At 41.2% G+C, this 15,715-nt stretch overlaps 1 protein-coding gene across 1 annotated transcript in view; it reads right to left on the bottom strand.

The window, feature by feature from the left end:
* The window catches only part of LOC145412531 (trehalase-like), a 408,315-nt gene extending 397,740 nt beyond the window's left edge, over window positions 1-10,575 (bottom strand). The window contains exon 1 of the mRNA XM_080282426.1: window positions 10,505-10,575. Within this exon, the coding sequence (XP_080138552.1) occupies window positions 10,505-10,516 (12 nt within the window). The 5' untranslated portion in view covers window positions 10,517-10,575. The remainder of the gene's footprint in view (window positions 1-10,504) is intronic.
* Window positions 10,576-15,715: the final 5,140 nt, after the last annotated feature.

Below are 15,715 nucleotides of genomic sequence, written 5' to 3'. Positions count from 1 at the left end.
TTTGGCCATGTGGAATGAAGACTGGTTAGTCTATGTGAGTGAGGCAGAAGAAGACAAGGGGAGAGGGAGGTCAAGGACGAGGTGAAGGGACGAAGTGGACTGGTATATGAGAGTTTGGCGTGACATGGAGGAAGGTCGGCCTGATGGCAGAGGACCGGGCCACCTCCTCCGGGATTAAGGCATCCAACTATTGGTAAAGAGATCCTGCAGACAGATTCTTGTTCCTATCAGATTAATTTAATTAGCAAAGGAGAGCCCCTCAGTAATGAAATCTAGGCTAAATCTAACCTCTTCAATTCGAAAAGCCTATCCCGACGTGCATAAATTATTTGGATAGAGGCGAAGTTATAATGGGAAAATCACGTCATCATAGTGAAGGGTTGGAGGAATTTCTTACCACTTAACCATTATCACTATATGCGTCTTCACATGTCGCAAAGTACATGTTAGCTTAACTGTCTTCTTACCTGGGCAGTGACACAACCATCATCACAATCCCAGTCTTCCATCACGTCTTAGTACATCATTATCACCTAACCGATCATTACAAACAATACAGTAGCTCCATCATAACTTTTCCAACCTTATCATTTCACCTACTCATTTTCACAAAGATCATCACTTTATTTTGCATCACCACAGTTTTTCATCACTTCTTAGTACATCATTATCACCACACCGATCATTACAAACAATACAGAAGCTCCAACATAACCTTTCCCACCTCGTCATTTCACCTACTCATTATCACAACGAGCATCACTTTATTTTGCAACATCAATATTAAGTTCATTTCCTCTCCTGCCACCACCACAAACACTGAGGGAATCTTGCTGAAATACAGGCATTAGACACATTCATTAACCCTTTCATTACGAGACGCCTTCCCTGAGCTGAATAATAAAAAAAATAATAATAATAATAGTCTGGCAGTACAAAGAATAAAATAAAAAAGTCGTCATTGATGTGTCAGAACAGAGACCGCGAAGGTGTATGCACAAACCACTTCCTGACAGTCTTTTGTGAAACCTACGATGAAAGTACAGCTAATGATATCAAGTATAATGATTTTAGTGGCCTCAGGTGTTCAGATGGGGGAATTATACTCTCTCTCTCTCTCTCTCTCGTGTTCAAATGTAGGAATTATACGCTCACTTGGGTTCAGATGGAGATATTGTGCTCTCTCTCTGGGTTCAAATTGAGGAATACTCTCTCTCTCTCTCTCTCTCTCTCTCTGAGGTCTGTTGCGTGGTGGGCAGGCTAATCACCCTCCCACAGGTGTTCCACAAATGAGCATCAGAAATCTAACACTTGCATAAAATTTCCCCCTCTTAATTCTACAACCGTAAGTAATTTGTATATAATATTCAAGCTTACTTTATATCATCACACGTTTACATTCAGCCTTGGAGACTTTTCAGACTGGAAGTGTAAGATATAGCCTTCATTAGACAATTCAAGAGGAGAGCTATCACAAGTTCTATAAAACTGCCTGGATGAAGCAATAATAATAATAATAATAATAATAATAACAGTAGTAGTAGTAGAAGACGTCATGGTACTGAAAAACTTTACAGTCTCAGGGTCGAGATCACTTTAGTAGTTTCTTCTGTTGCAAGGAACGTCTGACAATTCTGTTAAGCTATAGCAACCTCAGTGTCAGTATTGTCACTGTTACCTTTCTCATGGTCGGGAAAACACCTCAATTTTGTGTCCCAGCTAACGCCAGACGATTTTATTCAGACACACTTCAAGAATCCAATCTCAAATCTCTCTCTCTCTCTCTCTCTCTCTCCTTCATTACATAAATTAGGGTCTGTTTTGCAAGACTATCAGATTTTGCCCCTCCAGTGTGACAAATCGTCGCTACGCTTAATACAATTTTCAGTAGTGGCAAAAATATGAATTAATAAAATAAAGAGGATGCCATCACACTATTTCGGTTTATGAATAGTGATGATAATGATGATGATGATAATGATGATGATGATGATGATTCTACGCATAACTGTTCTTTTACTATAAAGTCAGATCACATTCTGTCATATTGATAATGATGACGATGATGGTGATGCTTCTACTCATAACGATGATGATGATGATGATGAGGATGAGAGAGAGAGAGAGAGAGAGAGAGAGAGAGAGAGAAACAGACAGACAGACAGACAGACAAACAGGCAGACAGACAGGAGAAAAAAATACGTCATCGCATACATGAGATTATGCCTTTAAACTCAAAGTCGTTTCCTACGCGACATGAGAGGCTTCGTATATCATCCTGCTTGGCGATTTATTTTTGTTTATGACACCTTATCATTCTTTTTCATGCTAAATATCTCGCCTTAATATCGGTATAGTCTGCATCCCCCAACAGCATGCAGGATAAATCACTAAGGAGGAGGTGTTAAATCTCCAAGGCCCCTTTATAATGCAAACTCCCCATCTCATTCATCTTTACCAATCTCTCTGCAACGATCATTAATTTCAACGATATACTTTAATTATTAGACTGCCTTCTTTCACAGCCTAGTAATCAGTCAAATGAAAAAAAATATATATATATACCCGCAAGAACATGAAAAATTGTTTCCGGTACGTGAGGCTTCATCTATAATTCGTCAGTTTTCCTTAGTTCCTCTTCCGGCGTCACACCAAGAATTCAGAATATTACGTTTGTCTTGTCCTCTTTACTATCACCATCGTAAATATCTGACCACTTCACTCCGACGACGCAGTTCTCATATTATCCTGACGTGGTTTTTATTCTCATTTTTTCTGGACGATTTTATTCACCTCAGTTAAGACACTTCGAATATTATATAGTCTTTATTAACACATTCATTTTTAGAGGTCCTTCTTGTGTAAAATCGTCTTGAAGTATCCTGAGCAAAATTAATAAATCCTCGTGGGGAAGAGGGTAACCACCATTTATACCACTCATTGCGAGTATCATTAATTTCAGCAAAACAGGTCATCAGCGTGCCTGGCCTCGGTGCTGTAATTACTTGAATGGATAAATTACACCTGAATCAACACAAACAAATTTCAGTGTGTGTATTTACGTTTCCTCTATAATTCGTCGATCTTTCTTTACAGTATCATCTGCTGACACCACTGGAATCGATTCTTAACCATTCACTACGATTGTTTTTATTTTTGTTCTTGCTGCCTTCAAATGATCTTACTCAGCTCATAATCTCATCTTTAACCACAATCACTGAATTCAAACCCTGAGTCTGTCTTCTCTCCTGTACCACCACTCTAACCAAGACTTATATCCTTGCTTAAATCTTATATTTATGTCTCACTTATTTCTTGACCACTCACACCGCATTCATCATTAACTCCTGCAATACCAAGGCATCTGTTTTATTCTGTTCTGCCCACTCTTCATGGTAGATTTTTCTTGCAGGGTTAGATACAACATTCAAGACCTCTTCTCCGCGAGGTGAATCTCCTATACTAACAAGAACAAACTATCTGAAGACGTCACCGTACTGAAAGGGTTAACATCACATTACAAGCATCCTTTATTTCAGCGACACAAGACAGCAGTGCATCCATAACCCCTTCAGTCTGATCTCGTACTTTATTACTTTATCTCTGTTACCTCTGAGCCATTTTATACACCTCAGAGGAGCCATGTTAAACTGGAGAAGCCAGATACATCCTTCATTACCCTTCGTTACCACCAGACTCTCCTAAGCTGTATATAGTCGTGTGGTGGTAGCAAGAGGAGACAATACAAATATGTCATCATCAAGTGGATATTAATATAACAGGGGAATAATGAGGTTACTATTTATCACCCCTTCTAAACCTATCTCCCACTGACAGCATGAACACTGGGTCAAATCCTGGGTTCGTTATTTACCTTTCTCACATTCTCAGGCAGAACTAAATCATATGGCAGTACCGAATAAAAAAAATCGCCACCATACTGAAGAGATAATTAAAGACTGTTTTAACCCCTTCACTGCGTGGATATCTCTCCTAAGCTGAAGAAAATCCTGCGTCAGTAGCGAGAATAATCGTCACCGGGTTAAAGACCTGATGCTACAAGAGCCAAGTGATTTATCGTAACCTAACCCCTTATGTCAACTAACTTGAAGAAAATGGTTTGATGGTAGCAAAATCAAGGGGAAAAAAGTCATTGTTCTGGACCTTATGGATTCATGGACATTTTTTTTGTTTAAGCTCTACGTTGCAAGTGGTGTTTCCTACGGTGAATAAAGTCTCCTGGAAGTAGGAAGAATGAAGTATTAATGCAGTCACCGTACTGAGATCGCCAAGATTTACGTCAGTCTCCAATCCTTTACTGGCATTAAGGTCAATATTCTCACAGACTATCTTAGAATCCGAGTGACGCTTTGTTTCGTGTTTTCATGTTGCTACCAGACGATTTTGTTCAACTTAAGAAACGCCTTCTGAGTGAAAATATCAAAGATAGCTAGAGATAACATAAATGTTAGAAATATCGTGCAGTGCCGGTAAGTCATAACCCATCACTCCGATAATGTATTCTTTTATTATATAATTGTAAACTCCTGACGATTTTATTCAGCTTTTGAAACTTCAGCGACTAGAAACTGCCATCATTAAACCTTTCACTAATACACTTCCTTCCCTAGCTCAATAAAATCGTTGGGAGGGAACATAACACGTCCTCGGATGGAATGGTTTCAGGAAGAAGTGTTAAAAAGTCCCCTACGTCACCTGGAATACGACCCTAAACCACAAAGCCAAAGAACAAATCGATAAAAAAAAAGTAAATAAAAATCCAGAGGGGTCTATGGTAAACCGCTTTGACGGCAGCTCATCATTACTGCCTTCATTACGGTGACGTCTTCCTGTATTCCTTCTTGTTAGTACCACGAGATTTTACTCAGCTTAGTGGAGTCACTCGGGGACTTTTTTTTTTTTTCATTCCTCCTTACTGCTACCTGTCATTATTCAGTTCAACAAGAGCCTCCTAGTGGTAAAGGAGTTAATGAAGACTACGGTATACCTATTAACTCCAGGCAGAAAAGTCTCTCTCATGCTGAATGAAACTGAATGTAAATAAAAAATAAAAAAAAAAGTAAAATGTCCCTTGATTCAAAAGTTTACTGCAGACTCTACCTATTTCCTACACTTCCAAAAGTCTCCCTTAAGTCCTTGAAGCAAGCGATTTCCTTTTTTCCTTCTTCTTCCACACGATTTTATTCATTATACCGGTACTGTATATCAGGAATGATCTCTCATACTCCAAGAAGTAGTGAAGGCTGCATCTAAGCCCTCTAACTCGAAAATTTTCATCCCAGCTACGGTGAATGGCAGGAACAAAGTACGTCATCCCGCTGCAAGGATAAGGAGTAAAAAAAAAAAAAATCGTTCTGCTGTATCAAGAACAAAATACAAAGGCTGTCAATGTACTGCACTTGTCGACTTCGATGATGTAACGTTTTCAGGTCCTTTAATCTCAACAGGTCAAGCCTTGTCTCTGACCTCACCCATTTCCCATCCTTATCTCAATATCTAAGATTTGCCTTAAACCACATCAACAAACATCAAAGTCTTGCACAATCTTCCATCAACAAGTCTTACATCTATTTATTACATTTAACTCCTAGACTGCCACTGTACAACGGAATACCAGTTAACAGAACTATAAATCATCTTCCTTTCCAAGGACAGGAGAGAGATGAGGGACGTTTATGTAACTGAGCATTGGATCCGCCCGGTGCCATCACGTGAAGGCGTCCCACTCCAGCATCTCCCTCTATAACCAGCACTAACAGGCATCATTGCCTCAAACACCTACCTCGAGGACGTATTTGTCGTTTTATTCTTGCTGCAGCCAAGTGATTTTTATTCAACTAGAACAGATCTGAAACAGTCTCCATTAACTCCTCCAGCACACAAGGCCTTTCCTGAGATGAATGAAACCAGCGGGAGGCAGCAAGAATATAACAATGATACCATAATGAAAGAATTAATCGTCTTAATTAATGATGTCAAGGATTTAGCCTTAGTCTCACCACTATCCATTCCTCTTCAACTCTCGGGCACTTATGACTCAGTTGAGTAAAATCGTCTGGCGTTACTTAGAATGAAAGAGTGGTTCCGTCCATGAGGGGGTTAATGGTGACTGCATAAATGTTTTCAGGCTCTCGGGATCATGGAAAGATTAATAAAATCGTGTGGCGTTACCTGGATTAAATACTAGAGGCGACGCGACCATGAAGGGAGCCTAGATACACTGCGTTGGAAACTCTGGAGGTCACAGACAACGGAAAAGATAGACTGACAAAGATAATTCTGTGTCCTCCAGCTGTGTACATAAAGAACTGGGAGTACAAAGTTAACTATTTCTCTGAGACTCGGCCATAAAAAGAGGTGAGGGTGTGTTACTGTACGGGTGCTTCGTGCCCGCCTTACCATGGTAATACACTTCGACTAGCGAAAAAGGAAGTTCTTCAGCTATAAGAAATCATTAGCAGCCTGACGATTTTATTAAACTTAAAAGATACCTCTCACTGTGATGGGATTAATTGCAGAACTGCTTTATAGTCCCCTGATTTTAATGGCCGTACACTTAAAACTTTAACTGCAACGGGTCTGGCTAGTCCCTAATATCAGAAGCCCCTTCTCTTATGAAACGTCTGCAGTTGATAGATTTGCTCAGCCAGCACCCCACATTACCAAGTACGCCAGCAACGATATACGGAGGCCAGACATGTCCTATCTTCGTCACGTAACTGGTGGCGTGCCTTCTCCTTAGCGTCAGGTTCACATCTAATGGCCAGATTTTATGTGGCTCAGGAGATATCGAAATGCCTCCTCCTCCTCGGCGATATGTTTGGCATATTGCACCGTAACATTCTTTTGATTGGCTTGTATCGCTTTAATATAGACACAGTTTGCATCAGTTACACAGAAAAAAAATGGCGAGGCGTAATTTCAGAACACGTTGTCAAGAAAGAAGCGCTACGAACTCTATGCCACCTACAATGCGGTCCTAAATCACTCACACCTGCCCTAAAACCAGCCTTACCACAACCATCAATAACTGGGCCTCCATGTATCACAAAGTCTGAGGTCTAATCACCGAAACCTCCGATAAATCACGCGCTTCACTTTTTACACCTAACTTTCCCCCTCCTGTCTTCAGCACCTCCGAGAACGATACGAATTCCCCACACTCTTTAAGCCAAACAAAATCGTCAGGTGAGAGCAAGAATGAGGCATAAAGGGCGTTGTAAATATCGAACAATTAGCTACTCCTACAAGAGACATCAATATCTAAGGCACACGAAGACAGGAAAGTGAGATAAAAAGTGTCTGCCAATAGTGTGTGTGTGTGTGTGTGTGTGTGTGTGTGTGTGTGTGTGTGTGTGTGTGTGTGTGTGAACAGTTATCCTAAATTGTGTATAGGTTTCATTTACAGGATATATCCGCAATTTTCTTCCTCATCTCTCTAACTACTCAACACAACAACCATTAATCCAAAAGTTAATACAGTGTATCACAAAGCCCCCAGTCTTAAATTGGCTTCTTTCGCCTGGAGCTAAACTCGTTAAAGGTGTCTACATAATTCTCCCCTTACAGCAGCCAAATATTATAGCGACCTGATCTCACGGCACCATTTATTGCTTATATGTAAGAATCACACCCAAATATAGAAAGACTGAATGAGAAGATAAAAGTTTCAGCCAGACTCAGATCTAACAGGGTCCAAGCCGGGTCGAAACTGTTGGATCTGCTCAATTAACATTTCCATAAGTAATAGCTCGTCTGTCATCACCATAACCTTACGGTACAGCATTATCATTATTTTAAAAACAGTGATAAGGATCCAGAAAGAAAAAGAAGGAAAAACATAACGTAAAAAGAGCAATCATCGTAATGCCCAGTGAAAATGGACCACAGCCCCAAACATCAATAATATTGCCATAACATTCGAATCTGAAAATGGCTCTAAAAGTGGTCTTTACTTGTCCTAAAACTAAGCGCATATGTCTTGCCATAATTTCCTCTCACCGCAGGCATCCATCATCCTCCTCTTCCTACCAATATAAACTGAGAGGGCATAAGCCAAAAACGAGAAAAGGGAAACCATGACAATCAGAGAATGACAATCAGGGTGCCATGCCAGTATAGGCAGAACCTCCATTCATTCACAATTCTACGCCTTTCAAATCCTAACCCACACACGACTTCAGCATAACATCATCACAAAGTTCTGAATCCAAAATGGCTGAACTTAACGCTTATTTCAAAAATATGTTCCTCTTAAGTCAGGCACGTATGATGATGATGATGATGATCATCATCATCATCATCATCATCATCCTGCTACCTCTAATGCAACTGGGGAGGGCAAAATCTAGAAATATGTGATGGTGAAAATTAAAAGTGGGAGGGCTATCATCATTCCTTACTACCAAGTGAAAAAGAGCCACAACCTCGTCCACTAATCACTCAAGCTTCCTTCATCTAAGTCCGCATATTACTCCATGATATTACATTATAAAGTCTTCAATCTGAACACTCACCGCAACTTATAAATCACATACAACACATTTCAAACTCCAAATACCACCCTAACCACAACCATTAATAACTCGGTATTTCTCAAAGTCCCAGGTCTACTGTCGCCGTCTTTTGCGCTGCGCTTAACCATTTTGCCGAGATCACTCACTTTTTACCAGCCATCATCACCACACGTCATCACCTCCACCTTAACCATATATCTACTAGTGTAAATGAAGGTGAGTATGATCCAGAAACAAGGGAAAGCACACAGTGTGCTATCAAAAATGTATCCTGTAAAAAAAAAAAAAAAAAAAAAAAAAATCCATCCACTTGTCATAATACGCCTTCTACATTCTACTGTAGTCAGCCAAAGACACTGAAATTCTAGTCAGCATCATACACCAAAAGATCAAGTCTTATCATCCATGGCCACCAATAAATCTTGGATATTACACAACAGCCTCCACCACGCTCACTACAACCAATAGCATTCAAAAGTTTACATCGTCTTGCCTGAAACCATTATTCCCTCACCACAGCCAAAAAACACCATCATCATATTTCAACTATACTGATTGAGGTTGAGTAGGATCCAGTAACAATTAAGGGGGGAAAAGCATGGATGATGAAAAATTATCACCAATACCCAACAAAAAATGGGCTTTACCTCTACTCATCATGTCTAGCAAAAGTATTACTCTAGCTTATCAGTCTTAAATCAAAATAACCATTAACACCAATACCAATATATCACAGGTGTTACGTCCCAGTCACCCAACCACCATCCTCACACAGACATCACTAAATTCGGATTTCACGAGTCCGCCCACATAACCTTCTTTTGACCTGAACTTAATTACGGGTATTCTACTAAATATTTTCTCACCTTTACCATACCACCACCAACATGTTCTCACTGTTAAGGATGATGGTGAGCAGAATGCTGGGGCAGAGGACAGAAGAAGCACAAAGGATGGGAACTGTATTTAAAGTACCCAGACGTAGAAAAATATATATATCAACTCGTTTACGCCTTCCAAAAGAAAGTTAAGACTTTCAGCATCACATATCATATAGTTTTAACCCATTCAGTACGATGATATGTTTTATCAAAATCTCCTGCTGAAGTCTATTTGTCTCTTCCCAGCTTCCCTCCAGACTATAAATCTCGCGTTAAATATTTTATGTCTCTATCTAGCCTCCTTCCACCACGACTTTCTAAATCTCATCTGTTTGTCTCTGTCAGCTCCCTCTTTCCCTAAGTATATATAAATTTCATGTTAAATACTGTATGTATCTATAAAGCTTCCCTTTACCCTTATCTCTAAATTTCTTCTTAAATACAGTTATGTCTCTGCCCAGCTTACCCCTCCACCCCTACCTACCGAACCAACCACCAACGACGCGAGATTGAATCGGAGACGTAAATGGGGCAGTTACGGGCAGAGGCTGCGAGTCCGGTCTGCTCCTCCCCCGCCGAACGAGATAAACCATACCCGCTCCTCCTGCCTCTCCACAGGCAGGCAGCAGGGATGCAGGCAGAGAGGCAGGCAGGCACAGGCAAGCAAACAGGCAGGCAAGCACCGCATCTTCGCCTAAGGGTTCGCGCCAGTTGAAAGCACCCTCGTTTCATTTTTCTTCGTCTTCATGCTTGCAACCTTTGCCAATATTGATTTTTGCAATTTGCGTGGGAGGGGATGCTAGGTTGGGATGGGTCACGGGAGCTTGCCATCCCCCCCTCGCGTTCTTGACCTGCGTGAGCCGGTGGGGGACGTGGGGGGAGGCGGGGGGGTGGGGATGGAGGGAGGGGGCACTTTTGACAGCGTGTAATTTTATGGTTGTCAATGCAGGTGGTAGAAATGCACTGTCCTGTCAACTTGAATGCACAAGTATGCTCCCCAAGTCTGATTTCCGACAAAACATGTCAAAATCGGCCGTCCGTCGCAATGGGGGAACAATAACAGAGTCTTGTAAAGTATTGTCTTACCGTTCCAGACATGCAGCTTGAAGATACGGCTTGGGACTCCGGGAGAGCAACGCAAAACACGTCTACCCCTGATAGACTCTTGGTTGCAACTGTGGCCCCCGGACATGAGGGTAACTCTTGTATGTCCAGGTGGAGCGCCGTTTTCTATGAACCCGGAACCCTGATAATAGCAAAAGTAACTTGGCACCAAAAACTACGACGATGACACTATGACACCTACCATGATAAAACACTTAAAATCACACATACTGGCCGGTTGTCAAAACAAATCCGGAAATCTAACAGATGGGAGGGAGAAACATGGAAAATTTTTAAGCGGCGTACGGGGAGGCAGCGTATCAGGTGAGAGACGTTACTTATACTTTCCATTACTCCGTCTGCTCATCCCGCTTTGTCATGTTATCCCATACTACAACTTTTCTTAAGCACACTACACTCGCATAGCACTATAAACACTTGTAAAATCTACATATAACGCTAGCGAGCTCCTTTTCCTTCGCCAGTCAACTTGAATTTTGGAAAGCCGCAACGTTCTAAGGAAATTTAATGGTAATGCATCCATAGAGAGTATATCTGTCTTTTTAAAATATGTCACAGGTGTCAGCTGAAGATGATGCGTGCGTGGGATCGTTAAGCCGATGTCAACGTCGCTATTAAGACCGGACAAAAAAGCGCTGTCATATCACCCGCTGGCAACTAAATGGCCGGAGAGAGAGAGAGAGAGAGAGAGAGAATAATAAACAGCGAGAAAGAACGTATCGGCAAAGCGAAGAGCAAAGGGATTCAAAGCAAGAGAGAACGAAAAATATGATGAACAGAGCGAGAAAGAGAGGGAAGGATGGGTGAGGCCGATGGAACGAGAGAGAGAGAGAGAGAGAGAGGAAAGAAGAAGGGGGATGGCGTATGGGAACGGAATATAGAGATACAAAGGCAACAAAGACAGTGGAGATAAAGACGTAAACAGCGTATGACAGTATAAAGTAAAATGAGAGAGAGAGAGAGAGAGAGAGAGAGAGAGAGAGAGAGAGAGAGATGCACTATCCGGAATTACGAGGGAGCGGCAACAACTCCTTAATAACGCTGATTTACGGAATCCGGTTAATCGAAGTCAAGCGCAGTCGGATGCTCCAGTCTGTTAAAACCACATCCACGCTTTTGTATTTACGATATTATTTACGTCTGCCGTGCTTCATTTACAAGTACTTGCTATTAATTTATGATTTACTCACCTTGTTTCACTTACATACACTTGGTATTTACACATTTACTCTTCCTGCTTCATTTACAAACACTATTTCCTCTTTGCATTTACACATTTACTTCATCTGTATACTCGTATTTACACGTATACACATTTACTCACCTAATTAAAAACACATCTTTTATTCTGCCTTATTTACACTCTCCCGCAATTACACTAGCTTCTAGTTTTACAGTAACATCTAATATTTTCACGCCATTGAAACTATCTATCTATCTACTGCCAGACGCCTCAATCCCGTAAGGAGTGGCCACAAACAAATCGCCTTCATGTGGCATTGTCCAATGCCACTTCACTGCCTTGTTCCCAGCTCACACCGCCTTCTCTCATATACCTCTCCACTCCATCTCTGCATTTCATCCTTGGCCTCCCCCTCCCTCTCGCCCCCATCCACCTCACTCGCATACACTCTCCTCGTTATTTCTCCCTCTCCATCCTCTCCACATGGCCAAACCACACCAGTGTATTTCTTGTAACGCTTTCTATCACATCCACATCAACACCAGAGCGCTCCTTCACATCCTCATTTGTCAATCTGTTTACACACTCCTTGCATTATTTTTCACATATTTTCATTAAAACTACATATGCATTATTATATATTCATTTACACATCTCGTGCTTTGATTACGCAGATATATATTCCTTGTGTTTTCCTTCAAATATCCACCCTCACATTCTTACTCATGTCCAACAAGAATCTATTTCATACCTGTTTACATTTTCTTTTTGTTTTACACTGAAACATCCATCTTATTCACACACTGTTTTGATACACACACTTTGTTCTTTATATCTATCATCCATCTCCATATTGCCCTAATAGGAGCGTAGGGACACTGACTTAGGCTACTAACTCCACACATTTTAATGCTAGAGTACAAGTCTTTCGCACTTGAGCAGTATCATGAGAGAAATCAGTCCCAAGTATCCTTCGGACTTAAACCCTAATTGTCCACATCCAGCTGGAGCACCTTAACCCATTACACCAGACCACCAGGCGTCCATTTGATTATATGGCTACCATCCAACGCAATAAATGGTTTCTTGGGCTACAAGAAACCATTTGGGTTGTCACTCTATCAAGGATCACCTGAAGTAAGTGGATAGTGGGCGCGTCCAGCCATATCTAATTTACAAATTTATGCAATACTTTACACACATCTACAACTTAAAAAACACCTCTTCCTTCAGTTTATAAATCCGTTACTTACATTTATCAGTCCTGGGAAGTAGAATGATATCATTTTCTCCAATACGCCTTATACCGTTCCTCAAGATTCTGTGTGTGTGTGTGTGTGTGTGTGTGTGTGTGTGTGTGTGTGTGTGTGTGTGTGTGTGTGTGTGTGTGTGTACGGTTTAACTCCTCCAAGGCTAACAGACGGATTTGCATGAAACTCCCCAGGTGAGTTCGTCTGGTTGCTGGGAAGGTCTTCTACTAAGTACAGTTTTCCAGCCATGATTTTTAGGGGGTCAGCTCCCCGCACCTAATTGAAATTTCTCAGAAATCATGAAAGAAGGGCAGATATGGCGTTTATATCTTAGTACATGTGTCCAGTCAGCGACAAAGGTCGTGTCCTGAAATTTGATGATACCATCTGCTGAATGGCTAAAGTTTTGATGCGTTCTGCTTTGCGTCATACAGACGGTTGGTAGCACTGATGTGAGTTGCCATTTTGCTCCAGGTGACGAGCCTGTGGATGCGAGCACATTTTTCATTCATTCATTCATTGCCAGACGCCATGTATCCCAAACGGGGTGGCCAAGGGCTTAGAGTTAATTGTTTTACAGGGAGGGGCACTAATCCTCCACCAACCCCACTTGACGTAGGGAGAACGTTATGCCAACAGCATCTGGTGTTCCCAGGCGGTCACCCATCCAAGTACTAACCAGACCCAACATTTTTCATAACTAAGCGAAATAAACACATATAGTTGTGTTTTTCCGACAGCTAATTTTACTTGATCTATCTATCTATCTATCTATTTATATATATGAACAGGTTCTTACCTTTCTCTTTTTTCTAATACCATATTAGGAACATTACAATTAGCTAAAGACGTGCTAGGATTTTGGTTCTATTTCTTTATTGATTTAACTTCTGCTTAGCTTTAGTTGGTATTTATATGCTGTAATTTTCATTATCTGTCATCAAAGTTGTTACATATAAGGATAGAGTCTGGGTATAATGTTAATCGAAAGTTTTGTTATGAGTTGCAAAATGAATTCCACAGGCTGGAGTTCCAGAGTCTAGGCACAACTATTCGTGTGCTTCGTTCTAGGTTCATTTCGTCACTTATGGAATAAGCATTGCTTGCAATTGCTACCTTCCATCATTGTGATTATTGTCTTGCCTTGTATTTGTGTGGTAACACTTGGGCGACCTGAACGATGACTGCTGTCAGTTGTGCATTCCTCCTCTCGAAAACGTCTAATGCACCTTTCTTCAGTTCTGCTTACACCGAATGTTTGAACTACCTGTTCGGGAATCTTATAAATAAAGGTACATCACGCCCTCTCTCATCTTCCCAGTAGTTGGACTCATGTTGTTTTGGCCTGTCCATGCTAATGTATATACTAGGTCTGCCTGACGTTGATAATGTGTAATGGCCAAGCAGTCATCGTCAGACCGAATATGGTTCAGGGGTTCGTCTTTCAGACGCAGCAGTACTTACAAATGGATGTTAAGGCTTCGGAATTTCCCGGGATCGTTAACACGGCCACTTCATCAGCAGCAGATATGAGGAAAGTCAGGCTACCCAACCACGAATATGTAGCTGTGGCAGAGCTCTCATAATGTTTCACATGTTACACTTAATTTTCGGACAAAACTGAGACACGACTTCTGTCTTTCACTGTACAATGGACTCTCACGAGTAATGCAATAATTGGGGAGCATGAACCCCCCCCCCCACCTGCCCAGCATATCTTGGAGGGAGTCAGCTCCCTCCCAAGAATAAAAAAATGGACAGAAATAGGGGAAACTGAGCACATGGATATTAACTAAATCGGCATACATGTCGCAGGATTGGGTATGCGTTTTCTTGTTTTCTCTGAATGCACAAGAAGAAACTGCACATCTGCTTTCTTAACACACACACACACACACACACACACACACACACACACACACACACACACACACACTTCTGGCTCATGTACACACACTTCCATTATTGACACACGCACTTCCAGCTCATTCACTCTCTTCATTAATCCCCGTAATGAGTCTGAATGCGCTTCCCGGTTCATTTGTTGCTTTATGAAGTGTTTGCCTGCTTTTGTGTGTGTGTGTGTGTGTGTGTGTGTGTGAGAGAGAGAGAGAGAGAGAGAGAGAGAGAGAGAGAGAGAGAGAGAGAGAGAGAGAGAGAGAGAGAGAGAGAGAGAACAGAGAGAGAGAGAGAGAGAGAGAGAGAGAGAGAGAGAGAGATGAAACACTTGGGACTACAGTCTCCTGAAATGAAGTGGCTCCGTCGCCCCTATTCCTTAGCAATATATTTTGCGTAACACCTTATTACTCTCGTGTGTTGTTATGTATACTTGTTGCTGATACACTTTACAAAAATTAGTAAAATATAAAGTTAAATTTCACATAGACGTAAATTTGAATGGGAGATGGACTGGGAGCTTCCTAACCTCTCGAAAATAACACCTTCATAACTGTAACCCCTTCCATATGAGTTTTTTTTTTTTTTTGGGGGGGGTCCAGGCAATATTGTACAGCCTAGAACACTTCGAATTGGAGGGGTAAGAAATAGCCTCCATTAACCACTTTAAAATTGGAGGTTCTTCGTAAAGGTTGAATCAGATCTTCTGGAGGTAGCAAGAATAGTGAATATACGTCATCGGTCTGAAGGAGTAAATATTGTTCACTGTCTCTCCTTAGCTACATAAATTATCATCTTCTCGGTAGTCAGATGAAAAGAAAAAGGAAATATTGTATTATGTTG

Source organism: Coenobita brevimanus, chromosome 93 (genome assembly GCF_032717465.1).
Source record: "Coenobita brevimanus isolate Jiangsu-jjx chromosome 93, ASM3271746v2, whole genome shotgun sequence".
Classification (NCBI taxonomy): Eukaryota; Metazoa; Arthropoda; class Malacostraca; order Decapoda; family Coenobitidae; genus Coenobita; species Coenobita brevimanus.
The sequence above is the reverse complement of the archived record's forward strand: the minus strand, read 5'-3'. Positions and strand labels throughout refer to the sequence as shown.